The sequence below is a fragment of the Bombus affinis genome, chromosome 3 (genome assembly GCF_024516045.1).
Source record: "Bombus affinis isolate iyBomAffi1 chromosome 3, iyBomAffi1.2, whole genome shotgun sequence".
Lineage (NCBI taxonomy): Eukaryota > Metazoa > Arthropoda > Insecta > Hymenoptera > Apidae > Bombus > Bombus affinis.
In genome coordinates, this window is record NC_066346.1 from 5,386,139 (window position 1) to 5,408,609 (window position 22,471).

Genomic DNA, 22,471 nt, shown 5'->3' on the forward strand with positions numbered 1-22,471 from the left:
CTCGATTACCAATTTATAACCACGTGTAGCAGTACCGGTCGGAGATCTAAATTTTGGATATCATTCGTTAGAGGATCGATACGTTTCGTTCGAGAGAAATTCCAAGCCTCAACCACCGACACCGACTGGGAGGCAGCGAGGAAACAGTGATGACAGTCAAGGAGTGCAAATGAGGGAAATATATCGGAGAACATCTCTGTTGAGGAAAAGTACCATTGACAGCCAGGGTAGCCGAATGACTGGTCGCTCCAGCTTTGTTGGACGCCGAACACGTGTACTCTCCCGCATGTCTCGCGGCCACGGACTCGATGCTGAGGATGCTATTCTTTCGCGTGGTTGCCAGAATGTTAATATCCGAACGATCACGGCCAATTGGTTCGCCGTTCAGAGCCCACGTGATCTCGATTGGTAAATCACCCTTGAGGATGGCGCACACCACGGAAATCGAGTCGCCCCAATTCGCCGGCTCCTCGGTGATTACGAACGGAGCTATCTGCGGTGCGACTGTAACCGAGTACTTTACCAGTTTCCGTGGTTCGTGAGAAAACGAACGTTGCTGGAATGAGTTCACGCGACCCCTTCGATCGCTCGCCACGATACGAGATAGCGGAAGCGGTACGTGGGATTGCGATGAACGAGAGGATTAAAAGGGGATGAAGATCAAGGTTTCTCTATATCTGTTTCGGGTGTGTCTACTGTAGGTACCATTCACTGTCAATTCCGCCGAATAGCTGGTGGCACCGGCTGCGTTCGAGGCAACGCAGGTATACATTCCCGCGTGACTCGGACTGGCTGAATCTATGGACAGCAGGCTGTTCCTTTTCGTGGTAGTGACGGATATCCGATGACTCTCGTCGATGGGCATACCGTTCAACGCCCAGCTGATCTCGAGCGGGGAATCCCCGTTGACTACGGTGCAGACAGCCGATACGGAATCGCCCCAATTCACAGCCTTGTCGGCCATTTCGAACGGGGCAATGCGTGGCGGTACTGTCGACGTGATAACAACGCTAGATGGATAGGTCGAACGTATCGATGTACACGTATCGTTCGATGAAAAAAAAAATACGCGACCATCCTTAATATAGATGTACGACGAGATAATTATCGAACTCCTTAAAGAACGTTTCACGACACGAGGAAAGAACCGTAAGATGTTGACACGAAGAATTTGTCTCTCGACGTTCACCTCCATCCTCAGTGGCACCTACGAGATCGATGACGCATACCCCCGGTGTAGTACACGGCCGACCAATCACCCAATCGGTTCACCCAATCGTCCTAAATTCATCAAAGCGTACCGTTCACTGACAGAACCGACGTGTGCGTAGCGGATCCGGCTGCGTTGATCGCGGTGCACGAGTAGTCGCCCGCATGTCTTGCGGCTACCGAGTCTATCGTCAGGGTGCTGATCCGTTTACTACTTCTGGTCACGACGATGTCAGGAATGTCGTAACTGTGGTCACCGGACACGCGTCCGACATCGATAGACCTACCGTTCAGTGACCACACGATCTTCACAGGCAAATCGCCTTTGATCACGGCGCACTGAACGGTGGCCATATCTCCCGCGTTGGCAGCCTCGTCACCGAACGTGAACGGCGCTAACTGCGGTCCTACTGCAAGTTACAAACAACCTTTGAATCACGCGTAGGAGCTTCCGGAGCAGGACACAGGTTCGGAGTTTTTACATCCCGGTTGATCGAAGCGCGAAAGCAATCGCGTATCACGAACGACGCGTTGGAGCTGTCGTTTTGATCGAGGATGACGGTGCGTAGACTAGAACGGCTACGAGGTGTTCGGGGAGATTTAAAGGAGGTGGATAGAAAACAGTAGACAGAACTGTAAAAAAAGCAATACGAAAACAAGTGAAAGAAACATGGACCATCGTCTCGCTGTATCTGCGGGATGGGCCGTGTCCTTACCTGCCGTCGTCTCTGACGATAATCTTACCTTGCCTTCGTACGCGAGGATCGAGACATTCGTTCGCACATCGTTCGATCATCGGCACGACGACGGCAGTGGTCTTCTGATAAACATTATTACACTATGAAGATTACTGCGGAAAACAAGAAGTTACGAGAGAAGATACTGAGAGTGTACAAAGCTATTGAAAAACGCGCCGACCGATTATTCGAGGCAAATGTTGTAGTAAAAATATAATTAAAACGAGAGAAGAAATTAGCGGCAAAGTTCGTAGAACGATCAACGTTTTAAACGTAAAAGTTGATCCGGCGAAAGTGGAGCGTACTTTAAAAAAGAACGACCCACATTGGTCGAAACTTTTCTCGCTATATATCCGCTATATACCGATCGATCTCCCCTTGAATGGTCGGCGCGCCCTTTAATAGGCCGTTTATAATCGCAAAGTTAGTAAATTCGTATAGTCGAGGGGGATACCGTTGACCGAGAGCACGGCGGTGTGACTGTCGGATCCGGCGGCATTAGACGCGATGCACTTGTATCTTCCAGCATGCCTCGCCGCCACACTGTCGATGCTCAAGAAGCTGACCCTCTTATTAATTATGATATTAATGTCCGGTCTGCTCGAGTCTATCGGGCTGTCGTCGAACGTCCACGTCAAATTCACCGGGAAGTCGCCTTTGACGATCGTGCAAGAGACCGACAGCATCTCGCCGGAGTTGAGCGGATCGTCGCCGAAAGAGAACTGGAGGATCTGTGGCGCGACTGCGTGAGCGACACGGCAGCATGGACGAAAGGTAGAGGCGTGAGAAACAAACAGAGTCAAAATGGGTTCGAAGAGGGACGCGTTCTCTGGATGCCGCCTATGAGACGAACATTGCATCCCCCTAACGGGAAGCTCCGCTCGCAGCCGCGTATTTACAGATCCGAGCGTCGATCGTACGAAAGGACGTAAGAAAGGACGGTTAACGGTTATAAGCGGGAACGATCGAGAAGGATAGACGGAAGGAGAAGAACGAATGCCTTAGTAGGAAGAAAAGAAGACGATGACAACGAAGGAACGCAAAGATGTGTTCGGTTACGTGCGAAGGGGTCGTACACATGTACCGTTTACAGTTAGCTGAGACGAGTGTGTGGTAGCGCCAGCGCGATTCGACGCGGAACAAGTATATTCTCCAGCGTGTCTTGCCGCGACCGACTCGATAGTTAGGACGCTGTTTTTCTTGTTCGTACTCCCTATGACGACGTCGGATCCGTGGTGGCTGTCGATCGGAGTCCCGTTAAACGCCCAAGATATCTCGAGAGGCTGATCGCCCTTCGCCACGGAGCATGTCACGGAGACTAATTCGCCCCAGCTGGCGGGCTCGTCGCCGAATGCAAAGGGTAGTATCAGCGGAGCAACTGGAAAACATGACTAGAAGAGTCGAAGCGAGGAGGAACGAGTGTCGATTCGCGTGCAACGCTTCTACCATCGATTCTAGTTGTTTAAACGACGCGACGCGACGTTAGGGTTGGTATGGCGGTGGAGTTAACGCTGACACGCAATGGGAGAAGGGTTTTTCATGGCGGAAACTGGTTGTAAAATGGAAAAATGCGAGGAATAGTCTGTCACAGTGAAAGCATAGCTCGCAAGAATACAGAGAAAGGGAAAAGGGTGGCGAGGGTTGAAGTGGAAATCGTACCGTTCACCGTTAAGGTTGCCGATCGACTGACGGAACCGGCGAGATTCGATGCCGAGCAGGCGTACTCTCCGGCGTGTCTTGCAGAGACGCCGTCGATGATAAGGGTGCTCAGGTGTTTGCTGATTCTCGTGATAGTGATACTAGCGTCTTTCGACGTGTCGATCGGCACGCCGTTGAACGCCCACGATATATCCATGGGCATATCGCCCTTCAAGATCGAGCAAGGTACGGACACGGAGTCTCCCGAATTGGCGACCTCGGCATTGAAAGCGATCGGTAGAAGCTGCGGGCCAACTGAAGTCATCGTACAATTAGAATCGGGTCTCATCGCATGCACACAGTCCTATGGATCTGATTGCGGCGCAATGATCGTCGTCCGTATCGTGAAACAACGATAGCGTTCTAAGTCTCTCGAAAGCGAACGTTTCAGTCAGAGGAAAACGTTGGAATTCTCAATGCAGGAGATCACAGGCCAGGATACAAAGAGGGACTTCGCTACGGTGCTTTTTGCCAGGATTGTGCAGAAAACGAACGAAACGAAAGAAGAAGAAAAAATAAACACGAGAAAGTGTATCATATTTCTCTAGGAACGGATGATAGTCCCGAACCATTAACGGTGAGTGTGGTCGAATGGGACACAGTTCCAGCCGCGTTTTCAGCGGTGCAAACGTACTCCCCCGCGTGTCTCGCGGTGATGATTGAGATCATGAGCATGCTAACGCGATCCGCGACCTTCTTCGCAAGTACGCCGGAGGAACCGCCCATCTCTTCTCCGGGATAGCTCCAACGTATGTTCAAAGGCAGGTCACCGGTCGGTACGATACACTGCAGGTTTGCGAATTCTCCAGCGTTCATGGGTAGCTTCGTGAACGAGAACTGCTGTATCGTGGGCGGCACTGAGGGTGGAGGATCGATGTATGGACGTGTAATGACAGGTCGCGAGCGTATGTACGTGATTGTGTACGTGTCGTACGTCACGTGTACTGACGTGTATACGTCGATGGGTTGGCTTCGCTTCATGGTTCTTTTAATTTACAAAACGGCAAACAACAAAAATTCGTTTACATGGAAAGCGTAGATCGATCGATAGCAAACGATGGAAAACGATTGGCGTCGGCGAAGCCAACCCATTGGCTGTTAATATACGTTCAGAGACACGGTACTCTGTGGAGCAGCGGTTGCTATGCGTGGTGGACGCGCGAAGAGAGAACAATTCTGACAAGAATGCACTAGATTTCTTACGGTCGATCGTTGGCCACCGCCATACCAACTTCCCACATTCCAACGAAAGCGCTCGTGCCTCTTTTCGAGACGTTCCCATTTTACGTGCGATTAAAGTGTTCGTGAAATCTGCAACGAGGTCGTCGTCCGTGTGCGTGTCCGCGTCCGTGTCCGTATGCGACAATTCTCGAATCGCGATCCACCGGCTTTTTTTCACGGTTCTATGTTACACAGTTCTCACGATTCTCGATTTTCGGCCGAGATACTCGATTGCACCTAATTTAGCCTTTATCGACATCATCGACAAATGCCAGGATTCGCTGAAAGAGTCGTCATTAGAGTTGTAAGACAACGTCGAACGCTATCGTACATAACGTTCGTCAAATCGTCTCTCATCACCTGAAAATAACGTTTTACGCAGAATTCCGATACGCTTTACCGACTGCTCGCGATTATACGATCTGCTTCTTTACATTAAAAAAAAATTAAAATAAATCTTAATTCGTAATAAACAAAATATTTTATATCGTATATCTTGAAAACGTGTGATCGAAACATTTACTCGTCATAATATCGCGTCTCTGTTCAAATTTCGAGATTACTCGTATTTCAATTACACGCGACAATCGAAGTTGGCGAAATCGATCCTAAAGATAGATAAAGAAACTTGGAACTTACCCATAACTTGAACTTCCAATGTTCCCCTTGCGCTGTAGCCTTGAGCGTTGCGTGCAACACAGGTGTAAGTAGCTTGATCGCTCATTCTCTCGACGTTCTCAATGATAAGCGTGCCATTAGGGAAGACCTTCTGTTTCCTGTTGATCGGCAAAACTCTGGTGTCTCTCTCCCATACGATGCTTTCGATCGGATATCCGGCTACTGGACAGGTCACGCGAAGAGTTTCACCAGCAACGATAGCCTTTTTGTCCATGTGACGAATGAAGGGCAGACCATAGACATTGAGACGCGCAGAATGTTCAGCGGATCCAACCTGTAATCACCAAATTATCCCATCATTACCACCCTTCGTTTTCTTTTATTTCTTCAAAGGGAGAAAGTGACTCTTCTTACCTTTGAAGCGGCAATGCATTTGTAGAGTCCACCGTCGTTTGTATGAATGCTGGAGATGTTCAAATGAGAAACCACGTCGCCGTTCACCGTAACGTATTGTCCTACTTGAAGCCTTTCAGTGTTGGATAGCCGTTTGCCATCGAGTTCCCAGGTAATCTCAGGAGTTGGGTTTCCGCTGGCGACACACTTGAGGAACATGCTGGGTCCAGGTTGAAGAGTCTCCTCGGCGAAGGCCTGGCGAATCTGCGGGGGTTCGACTGTGGATGTAAAAACATTTGCAATCAAAACGGCCTCTTAAAAATGTGAACTACGAGCCATAGACTCGAATTCCTTAGAACCAAAACTCACATCGTCCACCAAGTTTCAATTCAGCGGTTGCCTGGGCGCTTTCTTGATCGTTTCTAACAAAACACTGGTACATTCCCTTATCTTCCTTCTTGACGCTGTCGATTCTGAGCACGGGTTCTTCCAGTCCAAGAGGTTTGCCATCCTTCAGCCAGGAGATAGTCTTGATCGGATTTCCTCTGACGTTGCACGTGAAAGTAGCTGGTCTTCCAAAGTCGATAGTCTGTGTGTTAGGTTCGATTTCCGCTGCCAATGGTGCTGTTACAGTCAACACGGTCTCCACGCTTTCACCGCCGACGGAGTTGTTCACGATGCACAGATATTTGCCAGAATCTTCGACGCGAGCCTCGCGAATGATCAGTGTTCCGCTAACTTGACGAACGCGCTCATTGAGTTGGACAGGTTGACGACGAGAGGAGCCTTCGATGAACTTGTACCATCTGAAACGACAGGATGAAAGGGGATTGTTTTCGCAAGTCGGCTGCTGGAACGAGGCGCTTTCGTGGCGGATCGATTCTCATACAAAATGAAAGAGATGAAACGAAGCCAATGGAAACATTTTGCCTGTTCAAAGGTCGAAACGTTCGATCCGCGTGAATGGGAAGAAACGCGATCGCGTGATGTTGGCGAAGAATGCATACCAGCGAAGATCGACACGAGGTACGACCAGGTCGATACGCGACGTTTCTGTTCGCTTCGTTCCATGCTGCTTTTATTTTCCATTTTCCATATAGGCAGGGCTTTGGGCGTCTCTGGGCGCGGGCTTCTGTCTCTACTGATGGCTCATTAGCGCGTGTCTCGCTACGACACGAGTACGCAAACTTAATGAAAAAGAGAGCTTCAACAACAGCTGGAGCGTAAATAGCGGCCGTAAAGCAGAGCAGGTTGGGAAACGGAGGGAATGAAGGCTGGCAGCGACAACTTCGTTACGGCCGAAAAACAAAAAATGCGCAAGAGAAGCATCGGTTTCGTAGCCCGTACACACACGCCGAGACCTCAGAGCCGAAATATATATCGTATGCCTAAGGGAGAAAGTGAGAAGGCGATCGCCGTGGAGTCAAGAACGTAACTGGGACACGCTGTGTGCGTCGTCCTTACTCTCGATCTTCGCCACGTGTTGACTGACAATTTACGATCACCGGAATGGATTAGAGGCGAAAGAACTTAACAACAGAAAGAAACGGACGACCGGGTTAAAATTAAGAAAAATCTACTCCAAGATCGGGATGGATCGTGTTAAAAACTGCTTAACGAAATCAAAATAAGCTTCCACACCACTCGTGTGTGAATAATGTACAGCGAATCACGGGAAACTTGTTCCCGTAAACGTAGGAATTGGATCTGGAACGAAGTTGGGAAGACGAACAAGAAAGAGGTTCAGGAAGGCGGTGACAATCGAGCGACACGACGTGTGACAATTGTGCAAGTGGACAACGCGCGAGACATACTACACGAATCATGACGCGCAATCCTGGCAAGTGAGAGAAAGAGAGGGTGTGGGGCAGTGAAATACACGAACGGATGAACGGAAGCACGAAGGTGGCGAGGACTTACCAGCCAGATATCGTGGGACTTATTGGAGGTGTGCAGGTGCTGGGCAACATTGTTCGCCCCATTGATCGGGTGACACCCTCTCGGACCACCCGGATCAGCACCGAGGTTACCGAAGGAGAAGAGGGCCCGCATCCTTTTCAGAGTCGCGCTTCCGTCACCTATCTCGTGGGGTTGCGCCACGGGGTTCCAGTTGGCACTGAAAACCAACATGTCCGATTGGCCCCGGATACGGGATACACAATTTTCCTTTCTTTCTTTTTTTCTTTCTTCCTTCTTAACGAAGATTTATCGTCGATTTTCCCTGTTTTTTCGCTTTGTAACTATCTAAGAGACACGATCACGTTCAGCTTAAATCGAGAACAAAATGCAAGATGCGTTAAAGTTGAACGAGACGAGTTGTGGCGCGAGCAAATCACGAGTAAAGAAATCGGTCTCTTACAACAACAAAAATCGCCCTATAATCATCCTTCTTCTCTATTCTAAGCTCGTCTGCCGTTCCTATATAGATAGTTTACGAGAGTGGCCGGCGTTGGGATCTTGGATCATCGCTATGCATGCTTTGCCCACTCACTTTTTCCCTTGCTTTTCCCTTTTCGTTCTCTCTTTGTTTTGTTCTTTGTTCTTATTTTCTTTTTTTTTTTTATTATTCTCACTCGAGGCTACCTTTGTTTTCGTTCCCCTTATCTCTTATGCTTTACGGCAATTCGTGTCTGCCTCTTGTATCTTATTTGTCTCTTATACTTCGCCTCTCTCGTTCTGCCTCTGTCGAACGTCCGACTTCTTGGATTTTTGCGGTACCGCCACCCGACACGGGGTAGAGGGTAAGGATGGAACGCTTCGAAAATAGGATCCGTGCTCTGCGGAGCAAGACCAAACGACCAAACAAAAGAAAAAAAAGAGAAGCTATACGGAATTGTGTGTACCTAGAGATCGGGGCAGGAAAGCCTTGTGCCGCACACGCCAGCGCCAGAGACTCGCCCTCTACCCCGCGGTACTTATTAAGGCCGTCTCCAGTCCCTTTTGGGGCAGTACGACCGGACGGTTCTGGAAGGATATCATTCATTGCCCAGAATAACTAAGTCGTCCTCATTCGTTTCATTCTTTGCTACACTTATTCGTAATTAGATTCGTTTCATTTAATTCGTCGATCGTTACAAAGAGACTCTGCGAGAAAGAGGCTCTTAGTGCATATCGATTCTCTCAGTGGAACTTGCGATCAACTTGGTACTCCTATTACCATTCAGTTAATGCTTCGATCGATTGGTACACACACGTGAGACCCCCTTCTCGCGAAGATTTAAACACGCACATTACGTACCTCGTCCTTCTCTCCAACGGTTAGTACCTTGAGTAGACTATACTTAAACGTTTCATGCTACTTACCTTGAGAACAAGCTCCTCGACCGGGTAACATGCCTCGCGAAACGCACAGACATCAACTGACTCGACTCATCGACGACGACGACGACAACTTTGGAAACCAGCGGGGGGGAACGATAGGGAAACCGCGAGATAATCGGTGGTGTCTACCTTGACAGAGGTACGGGAAATCCCTGCAGCGCGTGAGTCAGCGCGATATCCTGACCCCTAGCAGCCAAAACCACTTCCCTTTCGAATTTCTTGCCCGAAAAACGCGGAGCTATCTTGGTTGTGCCCTCTGAAACGCGATTGTAACGTGTTCCCGAAAACGAAAGAGGAGTACCTTGTCACTGGGACAGGAAATCCCTGAATCGAGCAGTCCAGAGCCACCACCAATGTCCTTGGAACGTCGACGAGCTTGCCACCCTCGTAACGTTCACCGGCTATACGCGGCGCGACGTTACCTGTCGGCTCTGTAAGCGGCAAGAGAACGCGACTAATTCGGCGCGTGGCTCGCGATTCTCATCTCCGACTACGCGAAACGATGCGAGGAAACGATGGAGAAAAAAGGCTGAGTACCCGAGCAGGATCGCCACCGCCTGGAACGAGCTCGAGGCCCCTCGTTTACGTTCATACACGTGACCGTACCTGAACGTGGGGGCTGGAAAACCTTGAACAGGACACGGCAGACCCACCGTTCGATCGACTAGGATGTCCTTCTTCAGCCCATTCACATCCTTGTCCCGTACGTTTGGGCGCACACTACCCCGTGGCTCTGTAATAATTGGGTACGGGGATATGTCGCTTGTCGTCGTTGTCGGACGCGTCATCGATGCACGGCACGTGATCATGTCCCAAAGAAAACGATGGACGTGAAGATAAAGACCGATCGACAAAGGCTAGTATGGAATACGAAGGAGTACCGAACGACGTTGCTCACCTGTACAAAGGCGGAGGACTGGCCTGAGCCTCGCACAGTAACGTCAAAGCTTGGCCCTGGACTTTTGCCAATCCGTCGAATTTCGATCTAGGCGGCAATCGAGGAGGACTACTTCCGACCGGCTCTAGAAAGCAAAACGAGCAAAACATTCAACGCCATCGGATCAATCTATATCTTCACGTTTCTCTCGCGTTCCGTAGTCTATCGCCCTAACAAGTCGACCGAAGAAACTGCCAAGAATAATCGCGAACCGCGATCGAAGACTTCCTCTCTTTTGCTCGTTCGAGCATACCTGAAGATCGGCAGTGGATGCGCCTGAGCCTGACACAACAGGGCCGTGGCCTTTTGCACCGGCAGAGAGAAGACCGTTATCTTAGCTGTGGGTGGCACTTTGGGCGCAGCGCCGCTCACGGGCTCTGAATGTAGAGAAACGATATCTCTTAAGAGATCATCGATAAATACCTATAAGCTGGAAGAGGGTGACCCTGCGCCGGGCAAAGCATCGTTACTGGCGTGGCCACGTAACTGGCGAGAACGTCGTACTTGGCAGTGGACGCGACTCTGGGTTTGGCACCGTTTACAGGCTCTACACAAGCGCCAAATTAAGAGAACCGGTGAATGGACAAACGAAGATTAGTTCACTGACCTAAACGTGGGAGCAGGGAATGCCTGGGCGTCGCATAGTAAACTGAGCTCAGCACCATTTGCCATCTCGAACGAGTCGGATTTTGCTGATTTCGGGAATTTTGGTGACACCCGACCTGCCGGCTCTGACGTTCATAAAACGTAACAAACGACATTTCTTTATTAACGCTCAAAATGCTCGCCCCGCGTGAACGTGCCACCGCGCCGCCTCGTACTCGCGAAACGCGAAAAGATCAAGAAGAGAAAAGAAAAAAGCAAGCAAAAGATTACCTGTGAGTCGGAGGTGGCGATGCCTGAGCGGAACACGTGAGCGCGACCGAGGATTTCGCGGCTCTGACATAGGTGACGCTTTTCGCGTCGCTCTGAAAGGCTGGCGCCTTGGATCCCACGGGCTCTAGATCAAATAAACGCGAGACAAAGAGGTCTAACTGGAGCGGAGCTGTCATTTACCTGAACGACGGAACTGGGAACCCTTGTGCGGGACAAAGCAATGTCGACGAGCTTCCAGCGGCGCGAATGAACGAATTCACACGATCGTCGCTCGAGAATTTCGGCCCCTTCGCTCCCATCGGCTCTGGCAATATAACAATCGTGCAGGTTTGTCAGCTTCGAAGAGCTCGTGTCGACGAAAGCGAAAAAAGAAGAGGACGTCTACCGCTCGGGAGCGACGTTCCTCCGCATTCAGAGATTTTTGTTTATTCGATAGGCAAAATGGAATTACGAAAACGATCGATAAGAAGGACGAGCTGCTATGTGACTCGAGTACCTGAACGCTGGTACCGGGTGACCCTGCGCTTGGCACTGCACCGCGAATCCCGATGAGGTTTTGGTCTTCTGCCATCGTTTTGCGTCTCCGCTTACGGATGGTGCCTTGCTTTGCACCGGTTCTTCGCCAGGAAAAAACGAAACGCGTGAAAAGGAACGCAAAGAAACTGGTCGTGAAGTTTGAACCAACATCTCGTTAGTTCGCGATTTACCTGAACGATGGAACAGGGTAAGCCTGCCCTTGGCAGAGAATCACGATGTGCATACCCATGTGCCTCTCCATGAGACTTCCCTTTTCCCCGAGAATCGACGGTGCTTTGCTACCAACCGGTTCTATCGGGAAAACAAACGAGCCATTCGTCAACTAACGATCGAACGATTTACCTATAGTTGGGTACAGGATATCCCTGTGCGGGGCACGTCAACACCACGCTGAATAACGTACTGGTCTCTTTCCAACCGCGTTTCATCTCGCCGATCAACGCGGGAGCTTTGCTGCCGATGGGCTCTGACGACACAAAAATTGTGCGAGGTTTCCAAAGTATGAAACGATGCGTGCGTTAACCAAGGTTTACCTAAAACTGGGCACGGGATAAGCCTGCGCCGGGCAGAACAGAACGACCGTCGACTCGTAGGCCTTTTCTTTCCAGCCGCCCTTCAAGTCACCCGTCAACGCTGGCGCTTTGCTTCCGACTGGCTCTGTTTATGCAGAGCAGTTCGAAAATATTCGATTAACGAGTGTTTACCTAAAACTGGGCACGGGATGCCCCTGAGCCGGGCACGACAGAACGGCGCTGGACTTCGCTCTCTTCTTCAGCCAACCACCCCTTAATTCGCTTGTAAACGCCGGAGCCTTCGTCCCGATCGGTTCTACGAATTTCATGTATATGTACATGCAGTCAAGAAACGCGTGCGATCGACAAGTTGCATTAACATGTTAGTAAGAACGTTTGTTCGAGTGAAGAATGAATACGGTATGAAGAAATGTGTTTGATTTAGTCACGACATTCAGTGCGATTGATTAACTATAGAAGACGCGTAGGACAGATGTTAGAATATCACGTGTACATTTTATTTTCGTAAGAATTATAAATTTACCTAAATGAAGGCACGGGATAGCCCTGCGCTGGACAGAATATCACGACACTCGTCTTCGTCTCGACTTCTAACATTATTCCTTTAACGATCCCCATCAACGCCGGCGCTTTGCTCCCGACTGGTTCTAATTAGATGCAAAAGAAGGAAGCCGTGAGCAAGATAATGCTTGCCAACAACTGGCGCAACATTCATTGTATGGTTACGTAATTGGTCTGATGGTACAGGGGGGCCCTGATTAAAAAGGATCAAAGAATCACAGTGCAGCAAGAGGCATCCACGGAGAAAGTAACCGACGAAACTAATCCGGTCCGAACCTGCAACGCTTTCTCTTCACGGTCTTCGATCGATCTTACCGCGCTCGGCTAACAACCGACCAGTTTCCTTTCTTTCTTTCGGGTTAATTAATACAAAGAGCTTTACCTAAAGGAGGGGACGGGGTATCCCTGCGCGGGACATGGCAGCACGGTGCTGGATCCAGCTCCTTTTTCCAGCCAAACGCCCTTCACATCCCCCGTGAACGCCGGTGCTTTGCTGCCGACCGGTTCTGACAATGCACACGCGATGAGCGAGGCAGAATTAATTGTTCCACTTTGAATGTCAGAAAAGGGGAGCCCGATGCCGGACAAGTACGGGATGAGGGTAAACGAAAAGAAGGCCAAGGCAACGTAATAGAAACAATCTGGTCCACTAAGTGCTCTTCAGTTTTCACAAACGATTGCCAAATAATGCCGCGCTCGTCCCATGAAATCGGCGCGAAGGTCTTTCGCGTTTAAATGAACAACTCTTTTAATTAAAACGTCACTCTGGCTGCGGTAGGGTATGCTCGATGCACGTAAAGTAGGAATACTTTAAGGACGAATCAGTTACCTAAAGGATGGCACAGGGTACCCTTGCGCGGGACAGAAGAGAACGACATCGGTGTCCGCTGGATTCTCCATCCATACGCCCTTTACCGTTCCCGTGAATGCTGGCGCTTTGCTGCCAACTGGTTCTAACGAATTACACAGAGATACAGAACCATGCTGTGAGCTCTTTGACTAACACTCAATGATTAATTCAAGAAGTATACCTATAGGATGGAACTGGGAACCCCTGAGCGGGACAAAATAGAGTGAGATCTTGACCGGTGACACGATCGTACCAGGATAGCTTCGCGTCATTCGAGAACTTTGGCTTCTTCGTGGCGACCGGCTCTGTCGGGATTAGGAAAAGCTCGTATGAAGACTGGCTTCGAGTCTACCGGACTAACTACTTTAACAAACTAACCGTATCGAAATATCTTTGCGTTTAAACGAATAGTCGTTCGATTAAAGTATGAACGTGCGTTCTCGCTGCATTACGAAGACCAACGCACGTAGAAATACTTGAAGGAAGAATCATTTACCTAAATAATGGCACAGGGTATCCTTGCGCGGGACAGAAGAACACGACACTGGTGTCCGCTTTAATCTCCATGTATCCACCCCTTAAAATGCCCGTGATCGCTGGCGCTTTGCTGCCGACTGGTTCTAACGAATTACACGAAGACACAGGGCCATGCTGTGAGCTCTTTGACTAACAACCAATGATTAATTTAAGAAGTATACCTATAGGATGGAACTGGGAACCCCTGAGCAGGACAAAATAGTGTGAGATCTTGACCGACGACGCGATCGTACCAGGACTTCTTCGCGTCGCTCGAAAACTTTGGCTTCTTCGTGGCGACCGGCTCTGTCAGGATTAGGAAAAGCTCGCATGAAGACCGCCTTCGAATCGACCAGATTATTTTTACCTATTCGTACGTTGCGCAAGTTCTACGGATTTAAATGAATACGAAGCTCATTTAATTAAAGCGTTATCTTATACTTCCGCTACCAGTGGAATAATCGGAGCACGTAGGACACGATCAGGAATATTTTATGGAAGAATCAGTTACCTAAATGATGGCACAGGGTACCCTTGCGCGGGGCAGAAGAGTACGACACTGGTATCTCCTTTAGCCTCCATCCATCCTCCCTTCAATGTGCCCGTGAACGCTGGCGCTTTGCTGCCAACTGGTTCTAATCATACAAATACATAGAGCCATGCTGTGAGCTGCACGCTCTTTGACTAACACTCGCCGATTAGTTTGAAAGTAGTAGTATACCTATGAGATGGAACTGGGAACCCCTGAGCAGGACAGAGCAGAGTGAGATCTTGATCACTGGGACGATCGTACGAAGATAATTTCGTGTCACTCGAGAACTTTGGCTTCTTCGTGGCGACCGGCTCTGTCACAGGATTAGCAAAAGCTGGACTGAAGACCGCCTTCGAACCGACCAGACTAACTATTTTACCTAACTATCTCGGATTACCGAACACGATACTCTAGAGGGAGCAAGGATTGCACCTGACCGTCGTCACTTAATGGACTTACAAAATCATCGTCCCGTGAATAACTAGAAATGTTCGGCAAATTATTAAGCAACGGGAGATCTCATTATTTTGCGCAACTTTGCGAAATGACTAGATATCACGAGACGACGACTCGGCCTAGCGCGATAGTCGATGCCTTTCAATGGGTAATTTAGTACCTGGTTACGGGAACAGGATGCCCCTGGGCGTTACACGGCATGCTCATTTCCGAGCCCTCTTTACGAAGGAAGAAGAACGATTTAACGTCCCCCACAAAAGCAGGCGCTTTGATCCCCATCGGCTCTAAGCAAGGGAAACAACCAAGTCACGCGGAATGCCATTAAAATTTCTAGCCGGTGTTCCTGAGTCCGCCGGACAGGGTTCCCCTTTTTTTCTCATCGACTACGTCACCAACGGTCCTACTTCTCGCGCTACCTTGTGAGAGAGAAGAAAACAAAAGCACGCGTTCTTTCGGTCCATGTCATCCAGTTTCGTACCTATAGACAGGAGTTGGATGGCCTTGGGCATTACACAGAAGGCTAATATCCGTGTTTATTCGACGTCCCAACAAGGAGAGTTTTGGATCTCCGGCAAAGGTTGGCGCTTTGCTTCCGACAGGCTCTAAACAACATTGACGCTTGATTATTCTAGCATACACAGCTCTAGTTCGTCGATACCGAACACCGATAGAACGTAGCCGAGCAACAGTACCCGATAACTAATTCAGCTAACCGTTCAACGGTTTTCACGGCTGGAATTTAATCGATATGTCGAACTACGTCGAATTCTTTACCTAGTAGTGGGCACAGGGCTTCCCTGCGCGGCACAAAAAATGGAGATTGGTTGACCCTCGTATCGTCTGATCGTACGGCTCAAATCATCCGACGTTAATCGCGGGGATCTTGCTGCAACCGGTTCTGAAATCGATTGTTTCGCATCGCATTCGATCCAGCTGATTTCTCGACTGGCGCGACAGATTTACCTGGTTGTTGGTACTGGGAATCCCTGAGCGCTGCACGCGAGCACCACGCTCGTGCCCTTGCGCCTCGCGTATTTACTCAGACTATCGTCGCTGGAGAAGATCGGCGACTTGAATCCAACCGGTTCTACGAAACACACAGCGCTCTCCAATCTTTGCTTTTCATTGTAAACTATTTTCTCGATAGCGTTTTATAGAAGCAAGAATATTTTCCAAACGTTCGAAGAAGGTGATGGTGATAAATTACCTGGTGGTTGGCACGGGGAATCCCTGAGCACTGCACGCGAGAACCACGCTCATGCCCTGTCGCCTCGCGTACGCGCTAAGACTGAGATCGTTGGAGAAGATCGGCGACTTGAATCCGACCGGTTCTACGAAAAACACGGAAAGAATATTCCCGACGACGAGCAAAGAACAAAGTGACGAACTCGACGCGCTAAACGTAGGAAGCGAGTCGACGAACGATCGTGATTAAAATACGCTGTGTTCGATCGTATTTTAAGAGGCATAAACACGTTAAACAAAGCGTGCGATATTACCGCACGACACGCGAGATTACCTGGTGGTTGGCACGGGGAATCCCTGAGCGTTGCACGCGAGCACCACGTTTATACCCTTGCGCCTCGCGTATTTACTAAAGCTATTGTCGGTGGAGAAAATGGGCGACTTGAGTCCAACAGGTTCTGGGGAAAATATCGTGACAACGGGAATTACGTTTCCGATATATAAAACGACTCTGGAAAGCGACGACACAAAGCCGGCGATAGTGTGAAATTAGAATTAACGAACAAGCCGCGGCGAAAGCCAAACGCGAGTCATTCGAAACCGACGTGGCGTCGGAACCATTGGGAAATTGTATCGACCGCGGGTTCGCGCGACCGTGCGCTCGCGATTATATATCGTCTCACCTCGAAAGTGGAACAGGGTAACCTTGCACCGGACACGTCAAACACACCGCATCGCTGGTTCTCCCTTCCATAAACTCGACTTTACGAACGTACGGTAGTTTTGGCTTTACGCTGGAGGTAGGCTCTGAGAATCATACGAAAATCCATTTATGCTCGAGAATTCTTACTGACCGTGTAATGGGGACAGGGAATCCTTGTGCAGGACAAGTCATCGACACCGCGTTGGTAGTCGCCGTTGGTCTCACAACCTTTATGTCGGCGTTCGTGAATTTTGGTTTCGCACTGGACACCGGTTCTGACCAAAAGAGCGGTTAGCTGTATACGGATGAACGACAGGTGTTTCGATTCCCTGACACTGAGACTGGGTATCCCCTCGGCTCGAGTAAAAGACAAACAGAAATCTATCCGGTGAACGTTTGCGAGCTGTCGTCTATCTTCTCGCGTTCAATCTTCACTCGATTCTTTGATAGGAAGCAAAGTACTTGTCCTATCTACGATAGAAACGTACACTGAAATCGATGCTTCGACCAGATGAAAGCGCAACTTTACGCGTACCTGAAGACCGGAACGGGGAACGCCTGTGCCGGACAGGGCAAAGTCAAAGGCAGCTCGCGCCGCACCGTGTAGGTGGTATATGTGCGCGAATTCTCCGTCATCGGAAATTTCGGCTTCGTGCTGGCCACCGGCTCTACGAGAAGAAACGAATCACCGTCCGCTCTATGCCACTGGGACAGGGTCCTGACAACCATCTAATTGTTCCTGGTAATTGACTGGCACATTCAGCCAATTGAACCGCGATATCATCGAATCCACGGAAAAGAACGAGCAAGCGAAAGGCGATATCGATTAAACTATTCACGTGACGGAAGAACCGCTCCACTGTGAGACAAAGAGTGCTCATTGGCTGCTCGTTGTTTTCAAGGAGGACTAGTTCTTCTAGCGTTACCTGCCGTCGCGAGGATCGCTTCGAACGTTGTGAAAAAACAAACCAGGAATTTCTCGTACGTTTTACCTGAATGCTGGCACTGGGAATCCTTGAACGGGACACAATAAGGTGGCAATGGTACCCAGCATCGTGCTAGGGTTCGTCGATTTCACGTCCAGGGCGGTTAATTTAGGTTTCGAGCTCGATAGCGGTTCTGCGGATCACACGAGAAACGAGCCGATCTTTAGAGTGCGACGGTGATCCCTACGCTTCTTCTTCGTGGACTTACTTGAGGACTGGGACAGGATACGCCTGAGCGGGACACTGCAACGTTACGCTCTGAGCTTCCAGGATCTCGAACGTTCGGCTCTTGTCGATCATCGAGAACTTTGGCTTCGCGAAACCGACTGGTTCTAGAAAAAGGGATAACCTCTTGGAAAAGTGGTTTAAACTCGGAGAGTGAAGACTTCGTGGATCTTGTTGCTCGGTCGCGAATATCGTTCCAACTTTCTTGTTCTCGTTCTCGAGAGGACTTACGCGGAATTCACGGATTCCATTTCGTCAACGTGTCTAATATACTGGGACAGGGTGAGACGGCAGACGGAAAAAAGGAAGAAAACGACGAGACGTCGTCTATTTTTCTTAGTGCCGCGTGGAAGCGTGCACGCTCGACAGATATATCGACCTACCTAAACGTGGCAACTGGAAACGCCTGTGCAGGACAAAGCAACGAAAAGCCTGTGCCTTTCGTTACTCGTAATCCGACGTCGTTCACAGATGGAAACTGTGGCTTGCTGCTCGACGCGGGTTCTAAAAACAGAACGCGAGACCGTGATACGGAGAGGTCGTGTGGAAAGGGGAAGCTATGAAGAGTGTCTTTGAACATGCTGGAATAGGGACTCCCCCTTTTTACTATAGAGCAAGCTAGTTCTTTTCACAGACCCACGATCATACGTGCCTTCCTCCCAAAAAAAGTCGCCGATCTCTGAATAGAACGGACCTGCATCTATTGAAACGAATCGAAAGCTTATCAAAGTTACGAGAAGCTCTCATTGTTCTCCGATCGTGAGAACTATTTCGCTGCCTACCTATAGATCGGGACTGGAAATCCTTGAGCTGGACACAAAAGGGTGACGCTTTTTAGCGAAGAGGCGCTGAATCGTTGAAGATCGCTTGGACCAGATAATTGTGGACGCGTGCTTGATGCTGGCTCTGATGGGAAAAGTCAAACGATTCGCGAGATGAGAGCCAAGACAGAGAACAGGGACTGTTACCTGTACGACGGAACGGGAAACCCTTGGGCAGGACACAGCAACGTCATCGCACCACCCAGAACCATTTTGAACGCTTGCGAGTCCGCCAACGACGGAAATTTTGGTCGAGTGCTGGCAACAGGCTCTAAGGGAGATACCAAGAAAAATATGACGGAGGATACGTCCATACGAACCGGGCAAATGATCGCGTCGTTTATGGCGTTATTTTTCATCTGGATAATCTCTTTGATATCGAGCCGCGCATCGATTCGCGTACGTGTTCAACCGACCGACGCCTTGGAAATTCCAAAGTTTCTATACCTGAAGGCTGGAACGGGGAACGCCTGAGCTGGACACATCAAAGTGAGCGGCTGGTCGCAGTGAACCGTGTACGTACGCGAGTTCTCCGTCATCGGGAACTTCGGTTTCGTGCTGGCCACCGGTTCTACGAGAAAACACCTTCGCTACAGACGCGATCGTTGAGTCGATTCTCTTCGTTGCGTGGAACGCCGGGACAGGGCAATCACACCTGAACTTCTTCGACGTTCTTGATCTCTGTTTCTCTATATAAAACGACATTTACGACGATAGATCTATGAGACAATTCCGCGACCTTATCCCACCTATGCGAAGGAACTGGAAATCCTTGAGCAGGGCACAGGAGAGTCAGAGCGTGTTCGACGGTCGAGACGAATCCACGAGAATTATCCATCGTCGGAAACTTGGGTCGTACGCTCCCCACGGGTTCTGCAATCCCAAGGGGAAGAAGCACGTAACAAACGTTGATAACGCGTCGACGTTTCATGTGACGGGAACGGGGACAGGGAACCCACCGCATCGAGAAAAACGTACGGATCGTGTTTGTCGAGAATGAAAAAGTTATCGAAAGTAGAAACGGCGTTTAGCCGCGCAGCTGTTGCGCTATAATTTATCGCTGCCCCTTCAATCGTGGATTAACATCGGTTATTTAACACAGCCACTTGTCCTTTGATCTCGACGGAACAAAGATGAAGCGTCCTAGAAACTACTGAATGAGAGAAGCTCTCAGAGGCCGGGCAAACCCAGATTCTCCTCGACCATTTCGCATCTCGAAAACTTAACAAGCTCCCTACCTATAAGACGGAAGGGGGAATCCTTGCGCGGGGCAGAAAAGCGGCAAGCTTCCGTTCGTCCTCGTCGTGAGTCCGATTAAGTTGATCGTGCTGGAGAGTTTCGGCCGGGCACTCGCCACGGGCTCTGCGAAACATCGTCGAAAGGAAAAAACACAGCGAAATTTTACCACGCTGCGTCCACGTAGGTCGCGAATCGGTCGCCAACTTACTTGTGTACCGGGACAGGGAACCCTTGGGCGGCACACAGCAACGTCACCGAGCCGTCTTTCATCGTACGGAATCCTCTGGTGTCATCGATCGTCGGAAATTTCGGTCTCACGCTGCCCACCGGCTCTGAATGTTACCATATAGTGTACACGCGGCGTAAACTCGCGTGTGATCGCACGTGGGATCGGGAACCCCTGGGCGGACTTGAACGATCGCGAGAAAAACACCAGGACCAGGGAAAGTGTGACACGCCGATTTTTAATAAAATTTTGTAAACAGTCGGAGAAAGCATGAGATTGAAGAGAAAATAGAGAAGAACGAGATTGTTGCTCGATCGATATCTTCTTTGTAAAATAGCAGTTGGCACTTCAAACTCCTATATGAGAGCTACGATACAATTATTTTAGCGATCGTTTCTCGCCTCTTATTACCCGCAGTCAACGAGTTCTAGAAATGTTCACTGGGAAAAGCTCTCCTCGAACTTGCCACGTTCTTCTATTTTAATTCGAAGGCATACCTATAACTTGGTACCGGAAATCCCTGCGCGGGACAGAGGAGAGGCAGCGTTCCATTGGTGACGACAGTCAGACCGTTTATGTTGCTCACAGATGGAAATTTCGGTCGGACGCTGCCCACCGGCTCTACGTTCGAGTATCCGGGAAAGGTGCGAGAAAGACACAGAACACGATATCGATCGTGACGAGACGAAACTTACTTGAAAACCAGGACAGGATACCCCTGTGCGGGGCAAAGAAGGGTTACAGAGCCGTCGATGGTCGTGCGGAAACTCCTGGAGTCGTCGATGGTCGGGAATTTCGGTCTCACGCTTCCAACTGGCTCTGATTATGCAATTAAACAGTAACATCGCTTTCCAAATATCGATATCGGGCAGGATTAGCGTGACATTTTGCCTTCTTTCTTTTTTAATTGATTGTCTACCTGTTTAAGGGAACGGGGAACCCCTGTGCAGGGCAAATCAAAGCTTGACTTCCGTTCTGCACCGTCCTGAATCCACGTATGTCGTCCGTTGAAGGAATCTTTGGGCGGACACTGCCTACCGGTTCTGAAGGGCACGCGAATAACGATTCAGGTAATTTCTGCTGTCTGCACGTGGAACGGGGAACCCCCGAGGGATACACGGTCGTTTCAAAAACCATCCTTTCCTCGTCGACGCGTTAGTAGAAGAGGAATAATCGTTTCAATGGACAAAAAAGCTTCCTATCGAATGTCTAGTTCCGGTAATCGTTCACAGACATTCCGAACAGCCTACTTTTCCCTCGTTTTTCTTTTTCCAATATCTCTAGTTTTGCCTACGCAGTTCGAGTTCCCTTTTTTTTTTCGATCATGCTAATGCATGTATCTCGTATCGGTGATCAGAGATATATCGTACCTATAAACCGGTACCGGGAATCCTTGGGCAGGGCAGAGAAGCGGTAAATTGCTTTTCGATTCCGTGGAAAGTCCGTTAATGTTGTCCATCGAAGGAAACTTTGGCCGTACGCTCCCCACGGGTTCTGTTTCACAACGAAAACGCTATGACTGTGTGGAGCCGTCTTTGCGGCGCGTGGGCCCCCCTGCTCGGACCCTTTGTCGTCATTGTGATTCTCGTTACCGCATCTCTTGGCCGTCGTTATTTGCACGGTACACTATGCGACTCAGACTCGATGGAATCGCATTCGTATCGACAGGAGGATTCACCTGCCATCGTTGACCGATTGCTTTGACAATAGAATAGCTCTGTACCCAACGAAGCTGTGTGTCTGTTAGATTTTCTTCCAAGAAAAAGATAGTTCTTCGTACGATGTTTCAAAAGCGATAGAACACTCGTGACACGAGACGTTACGTACTTACATCGTTCGATACGAACGAACAAAGTGGAGAATGGTGAAAGCTGACAGCTGCATTGAGCATCACATCTATTCCACGTGTTAGCGTCTAGAGCGTTTCATTTCGTGTGAAATATTAGACTTATAGAGTGACGTTTGACTTACCACGCGAGAGCGAAGGACAGAGCCCGGAAATCGCGTGAGGGCGCCGCAAAGCGTCGGAAGAATTTTACGCTGTTTCTTTACTTATTTTTTCTCTTTCTTTCTTTTCTTCCGTTCTTTTCA

The 22,471-nt window shown here is 49.5% G+C and overlaps 1 protein-coding gene across 50 annotated transcripts in view; it reads right to left on the bottom strand.

The window, feature by feature from the left end:
- Nucleotides 1-22,471, bottom strand: part of LOC126913980 (cell adhesion molecule Dscam2) — a 55,294-nt gene that overhangs the window by 18,008 nt on the left and 14,815 nt on the right. For 12 of the 50 annotated variants that reach the window (XM_050717294.1, XM_050717282.1, XM_050717280.1 and 9 more), the window contains exons 7-11: nt 9,499-9,628; nt 6,246-6,682; nt 5,898-6,154; nt 5,505-5,817; nt 1,302-1,619 (exon numbers count right to left, since the gene is read on the bottom strand). In XM_050717294.1, coding sequence (XP_050573251.1) covers nt 1,302-1,619; nt 5,505-5,817; nt 5,898-6,154; nt 6,246-6,682; nt 9,499-9,628 — 1,455 coding nt within the window. Of the gene's footprint in view, nt 1-213; nt 505-705; nt 991-1,301; nt 1,620-3,030; nt 3,325-3,605; nt 3,900-5,504; nt 5,818-5,897; nt 6,155-6,245; nt 6,683-8,719; nt 8,841-9,498; nt 9,629-9,803; nt 9,931-10,741; nt 10,866-11,010; nt 11,135-11,717; nt 11,839-11,889; nt 12,014-12,080; nt 12,205-12,251; nt 12,376-12,603; nt 12,728-13,023; nt 13,148-13,470; nt 13,595-13,672; nt 13,797-14,189; nt 14,314-14,518; nt 14,643-15,958; nt 16,083-16,863; nt 16,988-22,471 lie in introns of all 50 variants that reach the window. The other 38 variants (XM_050717302.1, XM_050717309.1, XM_050717304.1 and 35 more) reach the window with 30 other exon arrangements.